Consider the following 20,033-nt stretch of genomic DNA (forward strand, 5'->3'; position numbering starts at 1 on the left):
AAAGCTTGTAACATACATCTTATTGTATTTGGGGAGGAAATGTGGTAAAGAAAAAAACACTAAATAATGAAGATAGAGAAAAGACCAGCTTCTCTTGTGCTTTATTGTGAAAGAATATTACTGATAAATTACTAAGAGAATAATGCATGTGATTTGAAAAGTCGTGTTTGTAGACAGTTGTCAGTTTTGCTTTGTTGGGTTTGAAACCTTCACAGCAAATTCACATTAAGTACATTTCTAGAATTCAATAAACAAACTTTTATTTAATAAACAACTAATATGCAATGATAGTGTTTCAGAGATGGTATATATGTTATGGCTCTGTTCAAATTCAGGTAGCCATAATCTTAGTTGATACATGTTTATCATCAGATAACACCTCCTTGTACTTTTCTGCATATTATCCCTTTTTAAATATAGCGTCAGTTAAATTATATTTACATACATTGATCTGAACTTAAGAATTGCAGGTTTTATTTCAGTTACTGAGATATCCATTACCATTTTAAGTGCAGAACTATTGGCAAACCTGAATAAAAATAAAAAATGTAGAAACTAAAAAAGAAACAATAGCCTCTTTTTGCCTTTTGTTTTTTAAAGACCTGGTTGAACGAAACCTTAACTTGGATGTCTCAAACTCTGTCTCTGAAAGAGGAAAGTGAATCCCCCTTTCTTGGAAACATGCTAACAGAGCAAACCCGCTCTGAACCTTAATAGTTCATTAGAACCTTACCTAAAGTTCTTAAAAGTGGCTAACCAGAAAGTATACTTATTGGCTCATTAAACTATCTGCCTGTAAGTCTCTTTAGTCTTAGTACAGGCCAAAACAGACCAGAAGAGTTGTGAAAGACTTAGCAGGAAAGGTAAATTATAATAGAAATAACCTTCAAGGGAGTACAGAGAACACCACCTGGCTACTCTTCCTGTGGCTACATTTGAGCTCAGTCCTCAGGCTTCCAAGGGCACACAGCCAGGGTGGGTAAGGTTGCCATAGTTGAAAACAGGTTCTGATCTGTGAGCGGGCAAAGGGAAAAGTTCTGCTCTAGCAGAAGAAACACCACAGCCTGGTTGTGCGGATATTTTCACCACGGCCGAGGTTAATTCAAAATCTGTAATGCTTCTCTGCCACTAGCTCTGTGACTGTACCCTGTGCAAGTATGTAAGAAACGCCTCATTTTCTCCCACCAACTCCCACCCTCCTACACACCTTCAGGAAAAAAGTTGTACCATACATGTGACCTAAAGAGAGAAGGGCTTGTAGCAGTAGCAAAATTAAAACTGTGTTTCCATTATATTCTTATCTATAAAATTCATTGCCTGCATGAATCAAATGCAGGGAAAAAAATGCCACCTTAGTAACCTATAAAAGTAAAAAACCCTTTAAACAGAAAGTAGTCTGGGCATGAAAAGTATAATTATGTTACAAACATAAGTACTGTTATTTACAAATGACGCAGAATCATAGAAAGACTAAAATAAGAAGGGACCTGTGGAAGTCAGCACAGACCCTGTTTGAGGGGGATGCCTGGCTGCAGCCTGGCAGAAAAGGCATCGCAAGACAGACGGAGGAGAGCCCAAAGACGCTCATCCTTGCGCGGGGCCGGAGAGGCCAGCTTTGTGCTGCCTTGGCGGCGAGCGGCGGCGGCAGGGAAGCGCTGTGCCTGGCCTCCAGCCCGGCGCTGCCCCCGCCTGATAGCGGCGCCCGGCGGCTCTGGCGGCCGCTGCCCCGACCCGACCGGCGGAGCGGGCAGCGCCACGGCGCCCGTCACAGGGCGGGGAGAGGCACAACAGGAAGTCGGTTCTGGTTCCTGGGTTAAGGTGCTCAGACAGGAGCGAGCGCCCTGTGCCGGGAGCGGCCGTGGGCTCCGTGAGGCGCTCGTAAGTCGGAGTCGCTTTTAAAACTGCTCGTCTCCCTTCCGCAGGGAGCGGCGGGCGCTCGGCCCAGGGGTCTGGGGTGCGGGCCGTGGCGCTGGCGGCGGGCTGCCCGGCCGCCCCTGCCCTCGGCCCCCCCGCGCTTCCGCCATCCGCTCCTAGGGACGCCGGTTCCCCCGCCGGCGCCGCTTTGCCCGGCTTCGGGAGCAAGGCGGGGGGCGCCTAGTTTGCGCGCGGAGGCGGTCTCGGTGCCTGCGGCAGGGACCGGGCGGGTGCCGCCGCTCCGGGAGGGCCGCGGGGCAGCGGGCTTGCCCGCGGGTGGCGATCGCCCGCGGCGGGGAGCGGAGGAGCAGAAAGAGGTGTACTGTAACACGGGCAGTAACAGCGCGGGGGGGCGGGGGGTGTAAAACCCCAGTTCTCCAATAATCGCCGTCTCTTTCCCTGAGCGGAGAGGGGCTGTCTGCGCTCCGAGTTGTAAGGCTGGTGTGGCATTAGGGGCTCCTACTGGGTTTCCGACTTTTCCCGCAGTCGGGCAAAGCAGGAATTTTGTCCACTAGGGAGGAAAAAAAAAAAAAAAAAAAAACCACACCAAAGTGAAAGCGCAGTGAGCTCCCAGTTTCTCATGATTACCTCAACAGGTTTCCAATTCCCAAGATGATGGCAGTGTAACTTACAAAATATTTCCATTGAAGAAGCTGTTTTGGAAGCAGAAATATGTAGAGAAGTACTTGCTTCTGGATGGCATCTATGTTCTCATATGAACCTATGAGAGGTAGGCATGTGTATTGTGAATGAATGTCTATATACACATAATCAGCTAAAACCTTATTTTTTCAGACTTTAAGGTGTTTTCTGAGGCACTGTGAAAACTCAAAATGTGCCTCTTTAGTGATCTGTGGAGCTGGGATTTCAGGATGTACACAGCAGTATGTTGCTAATCTTTGTGTTGGGGTTTTTTTGGCATTTGACTTATAGAAAATTCGTATTATTGCTGCTTTTTTTTCCCCACCTATATCATCAAAATGTTTCTCATTTGAAGCAACTATTTTAAGAGCATCTGCAGGTTTCATTGGGTTTGTTTACTTAAGTTTGTCTTACAACAATTTTTTTCCAGTGTTCAAGTCTCTACTCAGTGATGAAATTCTAGTTCTCATTGCCATAGCTCCGGCAACACAACACTCACAGGTACTCACATTTGCAGGATCCCCTCATCAGACAAACTCTGGAGCTAATCTCTTTCTCTAATTCTGTCCGTGTTAGAATAAATGCAGCATTTTGTATTGTTGCATCTGTTCTGACTACATATTGCTGTTAATAATTGTGAAAGTCTTTAGGATCTAATGAATATCTAGAATGTCAGTTGCTAAAGATCAGGGTTGTCAACTTTGGGCTGAATATGTTCCAGTTGCTGTATGGACACAGCGTAATTAAGCCTGATTAAAATAGTGGGGATATTTGTTTTGGGGATTGGGTTTGGTTTTTTTTTTTATTTTAGGGTGGTTGGGTTGTTTTTTTTCCTCCTAACTGGATGTAGGGAGAAGAGTAAATGACAAGGAACAGTTGGCAAATTCCCTGATAAATATTGATGCCTATGGAGGAGAAGCAGTAAAAGGAGCCAGTTTTTCTAACTGCAAGGAGTTCTGGATATGAAATAGATAAAATAAGAAGCAGTTATTTATTCCAGCAGCATGCAATTCAGGGTGTGACTACAGAGTAGTTTAATCCAATCTAAATCTAGACTGCTGCAGTCCTGCCCACGGCTAGTCTCCTGTTCCCACTGCCTCTTTGTGTTGGTAGTAGTGCTCCAGCAGCCTCGCAGTGAGCTAGCTCCAGTTTTAATTTTGGGGTTGTTTTTTGGGGGGGGTTGTTGTTGCTTTTTTGAGGAAGTAGGGAGCTACTTTGGCATATCCAACTGTGTAGCATAGAAATGCTAATACCGGTACAACTGGCAAAAATACATGGCCAGAGATGGGGGAAGGCAGGAGTATCCTTTTCTGTGGCAGTGCAGACTTACATCACTGTTACGTAACCGTGACTTCATGTTACAATTTCGAAGCCAATGCTGCCGTTGAACACAGGAGTTCTGTCTGCCTTTTGCTGATATTTTCTGCTCCTGTGCTGGCTTCCTTGTGTTACCATGCCATTTGAAGTGGTCTGTGGAGCTGATCTGCATTAAAACTAACGCAGCAAAAATAGCTTTAGCATTTAGTTTTAAGCTGGATTGGTTTGCTGATACGGTTTACAGTAAGGCTGGAAGAAAGGGAAGGGTGAGGTGGAAGCAGAAATGAGTGTCTAGGGTATGGAGGAATATAGGACCAATTCTTCTAGTTACATTTCCATCATAAAGTGTCACTAGTAATGACTTTTATTGCCTCTTTCTTACTGCATGGAGTCTGGATTTTAGGGAGCTACCTGTAAATTAGCTACCATTCTTCTTATTTTTCCCTACCAAGTAGAAAGTTGGGTGCAGTGCTACAATTCTGCCTATTGGATCAATTACTTTTGGTACCAGCAGTCCAGATAAGAGCAGAACTTTTTGTTAATGCTCCCAGTCTCAATCAATCAGTAAGTAAAAGGCTGGAAGTTAGATATAAATTTTAAATAGTATTTTTCAAGTTCAGATTTGAATTTGCATTAATGCCTTCATGTTCTATGAAGTATGAATCACATGGAGCTGAAACCCATTCCCTCTATTAGAAGCTGAACATAGTCTTTTAAATCCTGTTGCACTCACTCATTTTTTGAAGTTACCTTTTATATGTACAGGACATTGCCATTTACTAGGTAAATTGTTACAAGTGTCTCTGGAGAGTTCCAGAAAAGTACAAAATCAACATTGGTGCAAACTCTGCAACTTTTTAAAGAATGTGAGAGCACACTTTCAATCACTTTCAGCCATAACAATACCCTTCTGCAGTTTAGTAGCCACCCCTGCAGTCAGCTGTAATAGCTGATTTTATTCATTGAATTACATAAAACAATCCTTCATTTGAAACTGAAAAAAAGCCTACCCATTTATTTAAAGATGTGCCCCAGGTATTAGAATGAATATTCCAGTTAGGGGAGGCTGGGGGTAGATGAAATAGCCTGTGTTACTAATAGGCTGTTCCTGTTACAGGCTGTTACACTGTGTAACAGTGTTACTTTGAGACAGTATACGTGAACCTGAGATTATAAACTACTGAACTGGTGTTTAGGAAAAAAAAAAACAACAACAACCTTTCATATGAAACAATGTAGGCATTTTACACAAAACTTATAAACTTGGATTTCAGTAATACTTGTTACATCAAAGGATCCCTAAATGATTCCAAGCTGTAAAAGAATTCACTTTGCCACTATTAAAGTACAGCCATGCCAGAGTTGAGATACAATTGCTTTTGCAATACGCACACATCATGAAAATAAAGTTTGCAGGACAAAAAGGTGCGACATCCATGCAGTAGTCTGTTGCACCTTCTAGGAAAGTCAAACCACATTTCTGTATTCAGGCTCTATGATATGGAAGATATTCAAGAGCAAGAAAACATGAACAAAAGCTTCTAGCTGCAATCCTTAGAATTTTGACCAGGGGTCCAAGACAAGTTATCTTCATACCCTTCTTGCTTGTCTTATCCTCTTCTGACTGCACCACTTTCCTTAGTAGTATCTGTGGTTTATGCATAATCCCAGAAGATAATGAGAGATGATAGTGGCTGTCCATGCTGTGTACTGTGAGGTAACCACACTTTAAATATCGGGAGAGGAGATGTGAATTACTGCTTTCATTTTTTTTCTTAATGCTGGTACTTTGGGGTTTGGTTTTTTTTTTGAGACTTCGCTAACCTGTCCTCTACTGTATTTACATTACAATAAATTTTGATCTTAAAATTCATGTTATATATTACTATAGAAGCAAAGGACCTGTGTCTGCAAAGTTCACTCTGTCTTGAAATTGAAGTCTGTGACATTTAATAGGGTTTTGTCAAAGTTCATGAGCTGTAGTTTCAGGAATTGTCATTGAAATTGTTCACAAAGTGTAGAAAGTTTATAGTATTGTGTGAAAAGGTCTGAGTCTTGCTAATTCTTACTGCTTGGTATTACTGATTTTTAGACAAAAGATGTTTTAATTCACCTTGTAGCGTTGCTTGTGTTGCCATTTTCAAATAAGGCATAGAATAGGATAGGTCCATGGGACCTAATATTATTGAGCTTTTATCTTTTTATTGCTTAATGCCAAAAGCTGAGTTTTGTTTTGTTTTTGTTTTTTAATGCCATCTGTTATTTCACAATTGAGTAAACATTAAACTGTTGGAAATGTCATAAAATCAGGTAACTGGTGATCTGCACCAATTTTAAGTCTCATACGTTTATACATTCTGTACATCCGGAATTTGATTCAGAGTTAACCTGCTTTTATGTGGCTTTTGTTTAAACCTGTCCTTGGACATAAAATTAAATGTTGAGGTGAGCAGAACTATAGTTCAAACTGTTATGTGAGTTAATGCTCAAACATACTGCACATATTAGTTCAATTTGATATTAATACAAGTCATGTTATATATGTTTTTAGTTACATACTTCTGTTTCTTAGCATTTTCTCTTTTTCCTTCTGATTACTTTTCAGGTCTGTTAACTTGACCATCTTTTCAGTGATGAAACAACATTGGGAATTATGGATAAAAACATTGGAGAGCAGCTTAACAAAGCTTATGAAGCCTATCGACAAGCATGCATGGATAGGGACCACGCTGTGAAAGAACTACAGCAAAAAGTATGTGTTGGGTTCTGAGTTGTACCTTTAAAGCCATCCTTCCCATGGAGGACTGTGGTACATGTAGATTTCAGTTTCACTTTAGCTATGCACATGTCAGTGCATCTGTTAAAGTTGGAAATTGCTGTTATGAAACCAGGGCAGTACACTGCAGAGTAACTCATTAAGCTGTGAATGTAGTAGGTGCGTTTCAGGTTTTTGACCTTTAATTTTTTTGTAGTTTTAAAGGTGAGAAAAGTGTTGTCCGTTTTGGAGGATTAATGAAGTCTTTTAATGTAAACAGCAAAGATGTATGTAAAATTTACCTAGCTTTAATGAAGTACTTTTTGAAATTTAATTTGCTTTATTAAAAATTATTTTTTAAATTATTAATGTAAATAGCTTAAATTAAATCATTTTTGTGTTAATAGGAAGATATGCCATGTGAATTACTAGTTTACTTGATGTAAGGGTCAAAGACTCTAATATGTTAAGCACCGTGCAAGCTATTAGGACAACAGAGTTTGTGTGTTAAAACATTTACAGCAAACTTACCTTAAAATTATTAGAATAAGATTGATTTTTTAAAAATAATCATCTATACAATTATTCTTTAATTATGAAGTAACAGAAGGATTATAGAGGCATTCTGACCAGTAAGGAGCACCTCTGAATTGTTACTTAGTCTGTTGCAGAATGCATTACTTCAGCCAAAACTGTTCTAGGACTTCTCATCATGTATGGCAGCATATTGCAAAGCTATCAGTTTTGGTCTTTGGCTCTGGCCAGCAATGGAATGTCACTTATAGGAAGGCTGGAATGTTTTTGATGCTACAGGACTTTCTGATACTTCCATAGAACTGGTAGGCCGGGACTTTGTTCAGGGGCAGATGAACCATACTTGGTGTCAAGTTATGGAAGCAGTAGTAGAATTGGGAGCAGGGAAAGGTCTACTAGAGAATATTCTGATATCTGGGCACAATCTTGCCATCCCATTGTATGGCAAAATAAACTAGCCAAGGCACTGCAGAAAAGATATCAAGTCAGTCATGTGTGCAGTCATCCACTGTGCAGTCTATCTCCATTCATAGTTTGTTGCAGCAGTGCTGGTGCAAATCTGTAGCATTTTCTGTACTTAATAAGCACAAATAGCGTGTCAATACAGTTTGTGCTGAAATTGCAACTAACTTAACAAAAGGCAACACTTTTTAGAATGTTTTGGAATCTTTTAAATTCTGTCTTTTATGATGAACAATTGATTATTTGAAGGAAAACCAGTCACGTTAACACTCCTGGGTCATCTAATTGTACATGAAAGAAACTTCTGCCCAAGAAACAAGACATCAAGTACAAGGTCAGATAGCCCTTCTAAAGTCTATGGAAGAAAACCAGAGAAGTGTGTGAGATCATCAGTGTTAAGTGAACTAAATGCTTGCAAGATTTCTCTCTGTATTTTCTCAGGTTCAGAAATTAAAAGCGAAAGCCTTTCGTAAAGGATTACTACCAGTTCAAATCTTTGTCGTAATCCAACTTTCAGTAGTTGGATTTCATGACTTCAAAAGAGAACAAAAGTATTTTTTCAAGAAGAATTGATACTATAATTAGTTGGCAGGTTTTTACTTGTGTTGTTTTTCAGGTTTTTTAACCAAACTCCTGGTTTTTGAATGACCTTTGTACAGTGCTTTACTCTAGTAACTTCTTCTGTTCGTTGTGTGGCCTTCACACATTGTTGGATTGTCCACCATTCTGTTGTTAACAGTTTACTACTTAAGTTACCGATAGGCCACTTGTTTTGCCAGTCTCTAGAGCTGGGAGCCATGTCAAGCACACAGAAGCCAGAGTCATCTCGGCCAGATGGTGTTTGATACAGATGGATGGTTGGTTGTCATGCAGATCTTCTAGTTGGTAACTTGTTGCTGCCATCTGACTCAAGGAATAATTTGTGCACACTGGCTGTCAAAAGCATCTTCTCTTCTGTCTGTTTTAGCTGTCATGTCTGTGCTCTGTACAGAAGTGTTGACAAGACATTGCTGTTGTACATTTTCAATTTGGTTCTCAGTGATTTTTCTGCTTCATGAGGTCTCTTATAGCTGCTGGAGTGTACTGCTCTTTGATCACCTTTTTTTTTTTTTTTTTAAAATAAACTCTCATAATACAACTACTGCCTGGCCTTTTAAAATAAATTTTGCTTGTAGATTTTTTTCCTGCCTGCTTTACAGGCAAACACACTGGGCAGTAGGGGGGTGTGGAATTTAAATGTGACTGAGATTTGAGAATTACATAGCAGTATGGATAAACTATGAATACACATGAAAACAATGCCTAGTCTTGTTCCAGGTCATGACCTGTTCACTAATAGACATATTCTTAATTTAAGAAAAATTCAGTGCATTCCTGTAAGTTTCCTTGCTGGGACTCACAAGTTTTCTTGCTTGTTTTTAGCACTACTGTGACTTCAACATTAGGCATGTGCTAATGAAATAATAGTTTTTTAATATTAGCCTCTTCCTGCCACCTGACCATTTGTTCAATTAACTGACTGTCTAAGAATATTTATACACTTCGGTGAAATGTGAGCAGTCTTATTAGGCTCTGTATGGCCTGTTTATAGCATGAGATGGAGTATGGCTAGGTGAAGAATGGGGCTGCTTCATTACTTCCCCCCCTGCTTCCCCCCCATTTTCTAGGTTAGAAAAACAAGTCTACTACATTGAAAGGAACAGGCAATTAAAGTTATTTACAAAATATCTGTGGTATGGAATAAGCAATGTTGTTGTTTTCCGTTTAAAATCTATCTTTTTGAAAGCCTATATTTATATCATTTATTTGTTAGAAAATATGGGGGAAAAAGATTACATCTTTCTGTAGATAAACTAACTGACCAGCATTCTGAAGAATATTAAAATTCTGATTTTAAACCTGATGTGTTCTATGGCTGCAAATGAAGAATCCTTTACTGAAAAGTTATCCTATCCTTTACAACTACCACAGTTGAAACAGCTACTGAAAATCAGGATTTATTTCCTATAATACCTTTTCTAATCAGGGCAGTCTCAAAAACACAGACTTACCAAAGGTGACTGTAGTTGGGTTTTCACACAGAAGTCCACAACTACAATTACCTTTAAAAATCAGAGCTGCTTTTTATATGCCGAATAGGAGACCCCTAGTCAAAACAGAATAAGATTAATGCTAATTAAATTATATTTGCAGACAGAAAACTACATGCAGCAAATATGTGAACAGCAGGAAAAGATAGAACTTCAAAACAGCATTATTACAAAACTGAAATCGCAGTTAGCTGCTCTGAATGCTAATAGAGGTATGTACTCCAGTTTGCACGTTATATCTTTTTATGCTGCGTTGCATTGATGAGTAGTTCTGACTTTGCTGCTTCAGTTTTTACAATATACATCTCTCAAAGCAGTTTCATACTTTTCTGTGAATGTGAGAGTTAACACAAATGTGCAGTTTCAAAATCTATTTATAAAGTGCAACACTTCTGAGGTCTCTCTTTGTCCTCTTCAAGAAAGGGTGAGATTTTCTTTAGATGTAGAACCTGCTTACACTGAAGTGTAAGTACAATAAAAGTTATGAAAATATGGATTCAAATCATTCACTAGAATTAAAAACAAAATTGTTACATATTAATTTTACAATTATCTCTTCATAAGTTTAGCTCAGGTTGTTCTAGATGTGAGCGCTATGGTTATATGTCTTTTATGTTAGATGAGTGTTGTGATGGTAGTCTTATTGGATAACCAAAGCTTTATGAGCAGGTAATTCTCTTTCAAATCAAATAGTCATTGATGGATAATTTTCCACTGTTTGACTGTATTACACAAATAAGAGAAAAGAGTCAAAGTAACCATGTGTTAATCTGCCATGCTCATTAAATATTTATTCACACTAGCCTAACACTCCTGGTTTTCATAAATACTAGCAAAGTGCTGGGCTTTTATTTTCAAGAGTACATGTACATTCTTTATTGCTGGTTTAGTCTCCATTGTCTCTAGGCACAGAATTGGGCTTCTCTTACTTGTTTAATATGAAGGCTTGCTCAAAGAAAATAAAGAAGTTAATTTAAGCCTAGCTTCTTTTAGTTTTGCTTGTACTTAGAAGCTGGCTGGGGGAAAATGCATTGACAATCAGCTGCTTTTTTTTTTTTTTAAGGTAACGTGCATCCCTACATTCTGATGCACGAAGACACTGAAACCTCCAACTTATCTTTCAGCCAGCTCTCTGAAAAACTGAATGTAGCAAAGCAAAGAGAAAAACTCTTAAAGGTATGATCACCTGCAGTATGTTCCACATAAGATCACATTTGTGCTGTGATTATACTATGAGAACCTAAAGAGATAAGTGAGATTTTTACTGGTGCCTTTGAACTGCACTTCTTCTAATACAAGATCCTCACCCAAAGTGCATGAGTGGTGTGCCACTGCGGTCTATTTAGGTGAACTAAGCATCTATCTTTGATCCTTCCCAGTGCAATTGCTGCTTGGCCATTGAGTTCCCTAGAATAGTTTTGATCATAAAGTAGGAACTTGCTTGCTTATGTATTTCTTAACCTGCCAAAACCAGTGGTCAAGAAGAGGCTTTCTCTTTCTCTCACAAGAGCTTTTCACATTGCAACCAGGCAGTGTATTTTTGCAAGAAATGGAGAATCTGCACTCAAAAAGTGATGGAGTGGAAAGTGAACTAACCATTGCTTTGGAGACACTGATGATTTGTTTGTTGAGAGTAACAGGAATAAGAGTAAAGCAATAGTGCAGAATAGATGGGAAATACCTTGAATGGATTTTGCATATTGAGCAAAGACAGTGACAGAGATGCACAAAGTTGCATAGTTCTCATTTGAAAACTGTCTTTTAACTTAAAATGTCTTATTTTTGAATATGAATCTCCATAGCAGGGACCCTATAAGGGTCGTAAAAAGACCCTTATACAAAATCAGACATTGGATTTAAAAAGAATTAATTTGAGGATTTGTTTACTAAACCTGAGCTATAAACAAATTAATTATGCTAAATTCACAGAAATGCATTTTTTATCAGAAATGTTAATTTAAAAATAATTTCATTGGATTACTGATGTTTTCTTAATTATCTTGAAGGAATCTCATTTGAGACTAAGCCTTTGCCAACATTTTAAACGTACTGTTACCAAACGTTTATATACACACCTTTTTTATTTAAAAAAGGTCTTTAAATAATTTTTCTACATTAGAATCTGTAATTACAAGATGTCATTTCTTTCCTAATCTTTGCATTTATTTGGAGTACAACACAGCTGAAGGGTTAATTCTTTGATGGAACATCTTTGCATATTTTTGCATTTCTGTCTTGAGTTGGATAAAAATTATGTCTTACAGTTGCATATGGAGTTTAATATTTCATAGTCTTGTTTCTGAATGCATGCTCAAGGACAATAGTTTTAAGTAACTTAGTTATATAATGAGTAGGAGAAAGGAAGCTGTGTTACCTGCTCTTCTCATGGGGAAACACTGGGAAATTATGTGATCTATACAGAAGATTACAGACAATGCATGAGAAGCTGGAATCGTTATTTCAGGGGCTATTTTCTTAACTTACAAATAATGTAAGTTATTTGTCTTTATCTGCATTTTTTTTGTGTGTAGTCAGTTATTGCAGTTACCTCTCAGCAGTAGCTAGTTCATCTGGATTTTGCTTCATCTGTGCCATGAACAGAAATATTTCTGATATAATTCCACGCAGAATCAACTATCAACTATACAGTCTGTCTGCATTTAAACCCAGGCACAGTGCTATACAAATAAGGTCTTTCCAGAGGGGATCAGTAGAGATCTAAACCCATGCAAAGTCAGGTTGACCCAACCTACTCTATGTTCCTGTTATTGGGAATGTCGTAGCTCTCTTACTCCCAGTGTTGAGAGCCTGGAGCTTGAGGAAAACATGTTTGATTGGACCATGGCTGGCTTCTGCAGAGTCATGTGGATATCTTTGCACCATCTTTCCGATATAAGGAGGACCCTAATGTTTGGTGGAGGGAAGTAAGCTTCTGCTGACATAGGAAGAGTGATACAAAGATGTCCAGACAGCACAGCAGAGGTACGCACACTTCGGTTAGCTCTGGCTGTGTCTTGGCTATGCCATTCATGGGCTGGCTATGAGTGGAGATACACAGCAGTCTCCGTACACAAGTCCTCATTTTATTGAACAAACTCAGGAGAGGAGAACCATATAACCCCAACTTCGTGTTGAAGATAATGGAAAATTAATTCTTTTGTGATAAACGCTTTATATACTTTTATGGCAGCTGCCAATTTTTGCACTTTTTAACTGTAGAACTTTTGATGTATGAGGGATAAAAAGGTAAACTGCATAGAATGAATGTATGGAACAAGTTGGGGAAAATGAACAGTAGCAAATCACCAGGATCACATCAAGTTAACCTAAGAGTTCCCACTTCTCTGTCTTTCTGAATAAATGAAGTAAAAGTTTAAAAAAAAAAAAGGCAAAAGGAGCTGATCCTTCACAGGATAGGTGGTCAGCCAGTGGAACTTCCTGTTTCAAGGGAAAACTGGGCAACTTCATGGAAGAGAAATCTGTTGAGAGTTAATAAATACAGAAACTATTACTAAGAAGGTGTGGGAATTTATTAAAGGATGTATCATGAATGCCTCCTGTTTTCTTGTACTCTTCCCTAGACATCATATTTTGACATCTGTTAGACCAAAAATCCATCATCTGTCACTGACCTAGTATAGTTTTCTTGTATCTAATTCAGTGTGGTATTGGCTTTTTCAGCTATTGAAATTTGGAAACTCGATTATTCTATTTGAAAGCCTGTATTTTTCCAATTATATTCAACCACGTTCTGCTGTTGTCAAATTCTGTTGCCAGTGTGTCAAAAAATGTTGTGGTTTTTTTTGTTCACGTTCATCTTCACTGAAAGAGGTGAGTGGACCAGATTGGCTTGGTGGTCAGTACCAAACTATATACAAGATTATAAGACTTTTTCAGTCCCCTGCTTGAGGAGACCAAAGAGACCTAAATTGCTGCCTGTTTTTGAGCCTGTCTAAACTTTATTAACTAGGAAGAATGTGGATCCAGTTACTGTTTCAGAGCCAAAGCTGCCCAGCAAACAGAAAACCTTAGTAAGCAAGATTAAACAATGTCAAGTAAAGCTTCTTCTGCATGTTATTTTTAGTACAGTCAGACATCAGAATCCTTGTAAACTCCATAAAACATGAAGCTGAAGTCAATACCTGTGACAAGAAAACATGCTCATGTTCGTATTTTCCTGGGTCAAGAATCTCAGTATTAAACACCATGTGGAGTTTGTTGATCAGAATTTCTTGTGCCGTGGAAAAGGGGAGGAAACTGTGTGTCAGGAATGAATGATGCATATGTTATACAAAACTGTTCATCCTGCAGTAAATGTTTAAGTCTTTTTTTGTGCGGGACATAAGCAGAGGAATGGTAGATGAATGGTAGTCATCTTTATGCTCAAAATTATGGTGCTAAAATGACTTAAGTAACTAAGAGCAGCTACTGCAGCAGTCTTGTAGGGTTGTGTGTTCCAGTCAATACCAGCTTCTGTAGTGTCACTTTGTTTCCTATCTTTGATGCAAAGAAAGCTGTATTTCATGATTTTATGCTAGCAGGCAACAGCTTCCTGGGCTGTATTAACAGGAGCACACCCAGGGAAGCGCGTATCTCCCTCTATTCAGCGTTCATTGGACTGTATCTAGAATACTATATACAGTTTGGGGACCTCCAGTACAGGGAAGACATTGATAAACTAGCTCGAGTTCAGCAGAGGCCCCGCTGAGATAGTTGGGGGCTTGAGTACATACCCCATGAGAAGAAGCTGCAGAAACTGGACTTGTCCAGCCTGGAAAAGAGATGGCTTCAGGGGAAGCTAATAGCTTTCCAATACCTACATTGAGGTTATCAGGCAGATGGAGCCAGGCTCTTAACAGTGGTGCATGGCAAGAGGATAAGACACAATGGGCAGTTGAAACGTGAAAGGTTCAGAGTGAACATAAGGGAAAACTTTTCACCATGAGGATAGCCAGGCATTGGAAAAAGTTGCCCAGAGAGGTTGTGCAGTCTCCCTCCTTGGGGAATACTCAGACCAAACTGAGTAACCTGATAAGACATCATAACTGACCCTGCTTTGATTAAGAGCTAGAGAACCCTTGAGGTCCCTTCCAACTTGATTATCCTCTGATCCTATAAAGCCTCTCCAAAAGAAAAGATATCGATCTTTTCATAACACAGATGTAACCTCTGCTGGCTGCTAATACCAGCATGCTTAAAAGATCCATTGTGTGGCCAAGTACTTAACTGAGCAGGTATGACCTGTGTGACATACTTATTTGTCATGGCATTAGCTTTATAAACTTCAGCCAGTTTATAAATGTTGCCATATTGTTACAAACACCCAAACTCTGTCAGTATTAGAAACTGTAAGATCATCAAGCTATGAAGGGCTGTATTATTCAAAGGTCGCAAAAGGTGTAGTCATTTCTCCAGTGTTTTTCCTGGTGTGATATCCTGACGGTGCACAAGAATGATGATTTACATCAGTATGTACTGATTATATCTTCATTGCAACATGTTGCATGGCTCTTCTCACATTGGTTCCCATGTGGCTTTTCTCATTGCTTGCTTAAATCTGGTCCCCAGTTCCTGCAGGAGAATGTAGGAGAAATGGAAGAGAACTACTGGCCATTACTGCAGTGCTCCCCGTTATCGGAAAGCTTTTGAAAGCCCACATGTTATTTGGAGCTGTAATAGTCCCAAACAGATAAATTATGTGTTTTGCAGATCAATGCTGTATCACAGGTTCAGTGAAAGAGTTATTTTAGTGTCCGTAAGACGGAGTTGTTCTCCAAGGGCAAGTGTTGTGTTTGACATAAGCTTTTTCCCAGGTGTTTGGATTTCCAGCAAATCATTTTTAAAAGAAAATACAGGAGAAGCTGTGTCCCGTTGGCTTTTTAAATGGGAAATGGAATTTGACCATGGAATGTTTGGGAACCCTGTGACCAAATAATGGCTCTGTGGTAGCCTGGGGTCTGTGAACCCACACCATAGAATATCACTGCCTTCCCATTCCTGGAATGGCAAAAAGCGCTTCCCCATACTATAGCTACTGTGACTTTGTAGTCCTTAAAAAACATGGAAAAGCTATATAGTTATAAAACTGTGTCCAGCATCTGGCCCTATGATTGTCTTTTCTCATTCATCAGATACTTCCTTAACTTGCTTTGAACCTTCTGTACTTCATAGTACTGTAATTCTTCCCAGTGTTCTTCTTGTGCCATTTGAGAAAATGAAATCTACCTGTGGTAGCATCATTTACAGAAGATGATGTACGTGTTCTTTAGCCTAAAATCTTCAGTCATCTTGTTGGTTTGTTTTTTTCCAGAACTGTATCAAAAAATCTTTCTCCTTTTTTTCTCTTTTGCTGTTTGTTTTCTTTTTTTCATCTGCTTCACTGGATTCTTATCTACCATGATGTATACAGATTCCACAATAGAAGAGTATAGAAAGTGTTTCATGATCTGTCTTAGGACTATACATATATTCCGCACGCCCCACCTGGCGGAAGTGCAAAGCATGGAAGAAGGGTTAGGATTAAGGAAGTTAGCAACACCTAAAGCGGAAACATTTTGTCAGTTCAAAGGTTGAAAGAATGGGATATGTAAGATCTGCAGATGATGGTGAGAGAGAAGTTTTGCTGGGATAGAAACATCCCATTTTTAGACCATGTTTTGAACCCACTGAGCAGAAGAGGCTTAATCTGGACCCCTGAGATACCACCCAAGTCTGGAGTTGCATTGAAGCTCTTATCGTAGGTTTACTATTCAAAGTCACAACTGAAACTAAAGAAAAAACCCAATGCCTTCAAAGACATTTTTCTGTGGTTTTTTTATCCAGCTAGTATAACTTTCTGAGGCTAAACTGTTGTGTCAGCTGCATATGCACACATCCGTGCTTAACCACCTAGTGTCTCTGTAGACTGGCTCTGGACGCATCCCTACATGGCTGTCACTGGCGAGTAGCCCCTACCTACCTAATCTCCAAATGCACAACCTCACCCTATTTAGGTCCTGTTTGTAAATAAAACAAATGTTCTTGACAAAGCACTTATTTCCTTTTTTCCTCTTCACCTTGCCCTACCTGTCTACAGACTATCTCACTGCATTTCACTTACATTACTTCTTGGAGAGTTAACCCTTTGGGCTTACTTCTCTTGCAGAGACAGACATGGGGCTTCAGGCCACTTTTTGTGACACTTGATACAGTTCAAGATCAATGTTTCTATAGATTTCATAAACTGAAAATGATAAGGTTTTCATAGTCACAGTTTTTAACCATAGGTTGTTTCTTGAAAATTATCCAAGGACTTTTGTGTGTATTAAAAAAATTGTTCATTATATTCTTCTTCATTCCACCCAAAAGCCCACATACATAAAAATTCCATGAATTACCAGATGGGTAGTTAAAGTGGGGCCAGCCACTGCTTTTTATTTCACAAATCTTTATAGCATTGCAGTATTTGCAATGTAATCCCAGTTATACATACAAATTGGGGGATGAGAGGCTGGAGAGCAGCCCCACAGAAAGAGATCTGGGGGTTTGGGTTGATGGCAAGTTGAATATGAGCCAACAGTGTGTCCTGGCAGCCAAAAGGGCCAACCGTGTCCTGGGGTGCATCAAGCATGGCATAACTAGCCAGTCGAGGGAGGTGATTGTCCCACTCCACACTCCGGTGCGGCCCTGCCTCGAGCACTGTGTGCAGTTTTGGGCACCTCAATATAAGAAGGACATCAAACTATTACAGTGTGTCAGAGGAGAGTGACCAAGATGGTGAAAGGCTTCAAGGGCAAGACTTACGAGGAGCAGCTGAGGTCACTCGGTTTGTTTAACTTGGAGAAGAGAAGTCTGAGGGGTGACTTCTTCAAGGGGGGTAGCAGAGGGGGAGGTGCTGATCTCCTCTCTCTGCTGACCAGGGACAGGACACAAGGAAATGGAATGAAGCTGCATCAGGGGAAGTTCAGATGGGACATTAGGATATGGTTCTTCACTGAGAGGGTGGTCGGTTCCTGGAACAGGCTCCCCAGAGAAGTGGTCACAGTACCAAGCCTGTCAGAGTTCAAGGACCGTCTGGATGAGGCTCTTAGTCATATAGTTTAGTTTTAGGTAGTCCTGCGAGGAGCAAGGAGTTGGACTCGATGATCCTTATGGGTCCCTTCCAACTTGAGATATTCTGTGATTCTATGGTTCTGTTCTTGGGTCTGCTCAAAAACTAAGATAGCTGCAGAATATCACCTTCTTCAAAATTCTTTAAGATTGATTGAAATTAATGAAATATTATTTTATATATTGTACATACAATATACTGTACATAAAATGTTAATGTAAATGATGTAGTAAGTGAACCAAGAGAGTGTCTTCATTTTTTATAAACACTAGTATGACTTTCATAAATTCAGAACATACAGTTGTTTTGAATAATCATGTATGATGAGTTACATCTATGTGTAGTGGTAGAAAGTCTTTACTACCAGTTTAAAATTAATAACGTAATAAATAAGACTGACCCTTATTTAGCTTATTCCAGACTGCTGAATAGTGATATTCCACAAGCCTCAATTCTATTAATTGTACTGGTGTTTCTAAAATTATTTTTTAGGAACAGTTAGAAAGTGAGAGCATGAAGTTGAAGCAACTTGAGGACAAAAACAATCAAAAGGAAAGGAAGCTTATATCTATTATTTCCAACCAAGAAGATAAAATAAGAACTCTGAAAAGCAAATTGAAAGAATTAGATGAAGCACAAAAGGGTGTACAGATGCCAACATATAAAAGGGAGGTAAGATAAGCAGCGAAGTAGAGATAAAATGAAAAAAACAAACATTTGTAAATTATTACTTCTTTCAAACATGTTTATACTAATTATTCTAAGAAACCATTTTTAAATTTCAGCATTATATAATTACTAGGAAATCGTTAAAGCATATAAAGCATATAGGGAACACCAAACTATTAAATACATACTGGTCGGTTTGTGTGTTAATTATGTTATGTCATTAAAATTTTTGTATTTGGGAAAACTCGAGATTAGCGTTTCTGTTTTATAATTTTCAGTTGGAAATTTTCACCAAGATTGAGTTGATTTTTTCACTTTTATGCCACCCTAATAGCATCCAAAGTGCTATTCTGTCCTTGTGGGATAGCTAGAGTGCAGTCATCGATGTGAATCTAACCATGTAAACGTATTTTACCTAGCTAATTTAAAGTGAACGTCGGTAAGGGTAGGAGCACAGCAACACATGACTTGTTGCTATTAGACTTCCTCAGCGTTGCTTAACTTACTTAACAAGCACTTGTAACCCATGTTGCTAGGTATAAGGCAGCTCAAATGTATCTACAGGAGCTGGAGTTGCGCTTTAGTGCAAGGTGAAACAAACCTGTAGACTATGGGTCTGTGATTATAAACAATGTATCATTAAAATCAGCTGATTTGGCAGACATATGATCAAGTTCTGTGTCTGATTTGGAGCACGTATGAACTACCCAGGCCATCTAGTAATGTAGATCTAGTGGAACTGCAGCTTAATGACTGGTTACTATAAAAACTTTCCTTAATGCCTGGCAGATTTAGAACTATGTAATACTAGAGTGAACCACAAGGTGGTAGTCAAAGTTAATAACTTATTTAAAAACCTGCTAGAACTCTTGACATACTAGCTTGTGATGTGTTCATTGAAAATTTCAGTGAATAAATTTATTTTTAAGAGCTAAAATAGCTGGATACCTCACTAACAAGCTTATACACAATACATAATCTTACCTTCTGCATGATGAAACAGAATTACAGTCAAGCAATATTCTTAGAACCAGTTTCCTTTCAAAGGAGTATGAGCAGAGGAATGCCACCCTTAGTTGCTAAGTTAAACTAAAAATAGGAATTCACACAAACAGTAAAAAATTGCTTTTGTCGTTTTGTGAATGTTTTGAGAGCTTCCAGAAGGACTAGGTGAAGGATCCCATGACATTTTTATTCATATCAGAGTGAAGAGCAAAATTAATATGCTAACCTGTGATCAATATTTTCATATTTTACTTCAAGGTGAAAAGTAAGAAAGTTGTTCCAGATAAGCCTGAATTATCTCTAAGGATTCCTGGTATTTCTCCTGTGCCTGAAAGGTAAATACTTTCACATCATTATTAAAATTGCTTTTAATTGTCTTTTCTGCTACTAAATAAGACTAGCTATTTCCCTCTTTTCTACACAGTACCTTAAAAAATGGATGGCAGGGGGGAGCAGCAGAGGTCAAAGAGCTGGTGGGGGAAGGTAATAAAGCCAGCAACTATGTGGAATCATAGCTGGGCTTTGCAAGTATGTAAGGATAAGTTGGGAGGAAGAA

The 20,033-nt window shown here is 38.9% G+C and overlaps 1 protein-coding gene across 2 annotated transcripts in view; it reads left to right on the forward strand.

Annotated features, from left to right (window-relative positions):
- The first annotated feature begins 1,768 nt into the window (after positions 1–1,768).
- The window catches only part of TANK (TRAF family member associated NFKB activator), a 30,584-nt gene continuing 12,319 nt past the window's right edge, over positions 1,769–20,033 (forward strand). Inside the window, exons 1-8 of one of the 2 annotated variants that reach the window (XM_075153080.1) lie at positions 1,784–1,878; positions 2,511–2,644; positions 2,987–3,057; positions 6,479–6,625; positions 9,818–9,926; positions 10,778–10,890; positions 18,296–18,475; positions 19,736–19,812. In XM_075153080.1, coding sequence (XP_075009181.1) covers positions 6,527–6,625; positions 9,818–9,926; positions 10,778–10,890; positions 18,296–18,475; positions 19,736–19,812 — 578 coding nt within the window. In that variant the 5' untranslated portion in view covers positions 1,784–1,878; positions 2,511–2,644; positions 2,987–3,057; positions 6,479–6,526. Of the gene's footprint in view, positions 1,879–2,510; positions 2,645–2,986; positions 3,058–6,478; positions 6,626–9,817; positions 9,927–10,777; positions 10,891–18,295; positions 18,476–19,735; positions 19,813–20,033 lie in introns of both variants that reach the window. The other variant, XM_075153079.1, reaches the window with a different exon arrangement.

Source organism: Calonectris borealis, chromosome 6 (genome assembly GCF_964195595.1).
Source record: "Calonectris borealis chromosome 6, bCalBor7.hap1.2, whole genome shotgun sequence".
Lineage (NCBI taxonomy): Eukaryota > Metazoa > Chordata > Aves > Procellariiformes > Procellariidae > Calonectris > Calonectris borealis.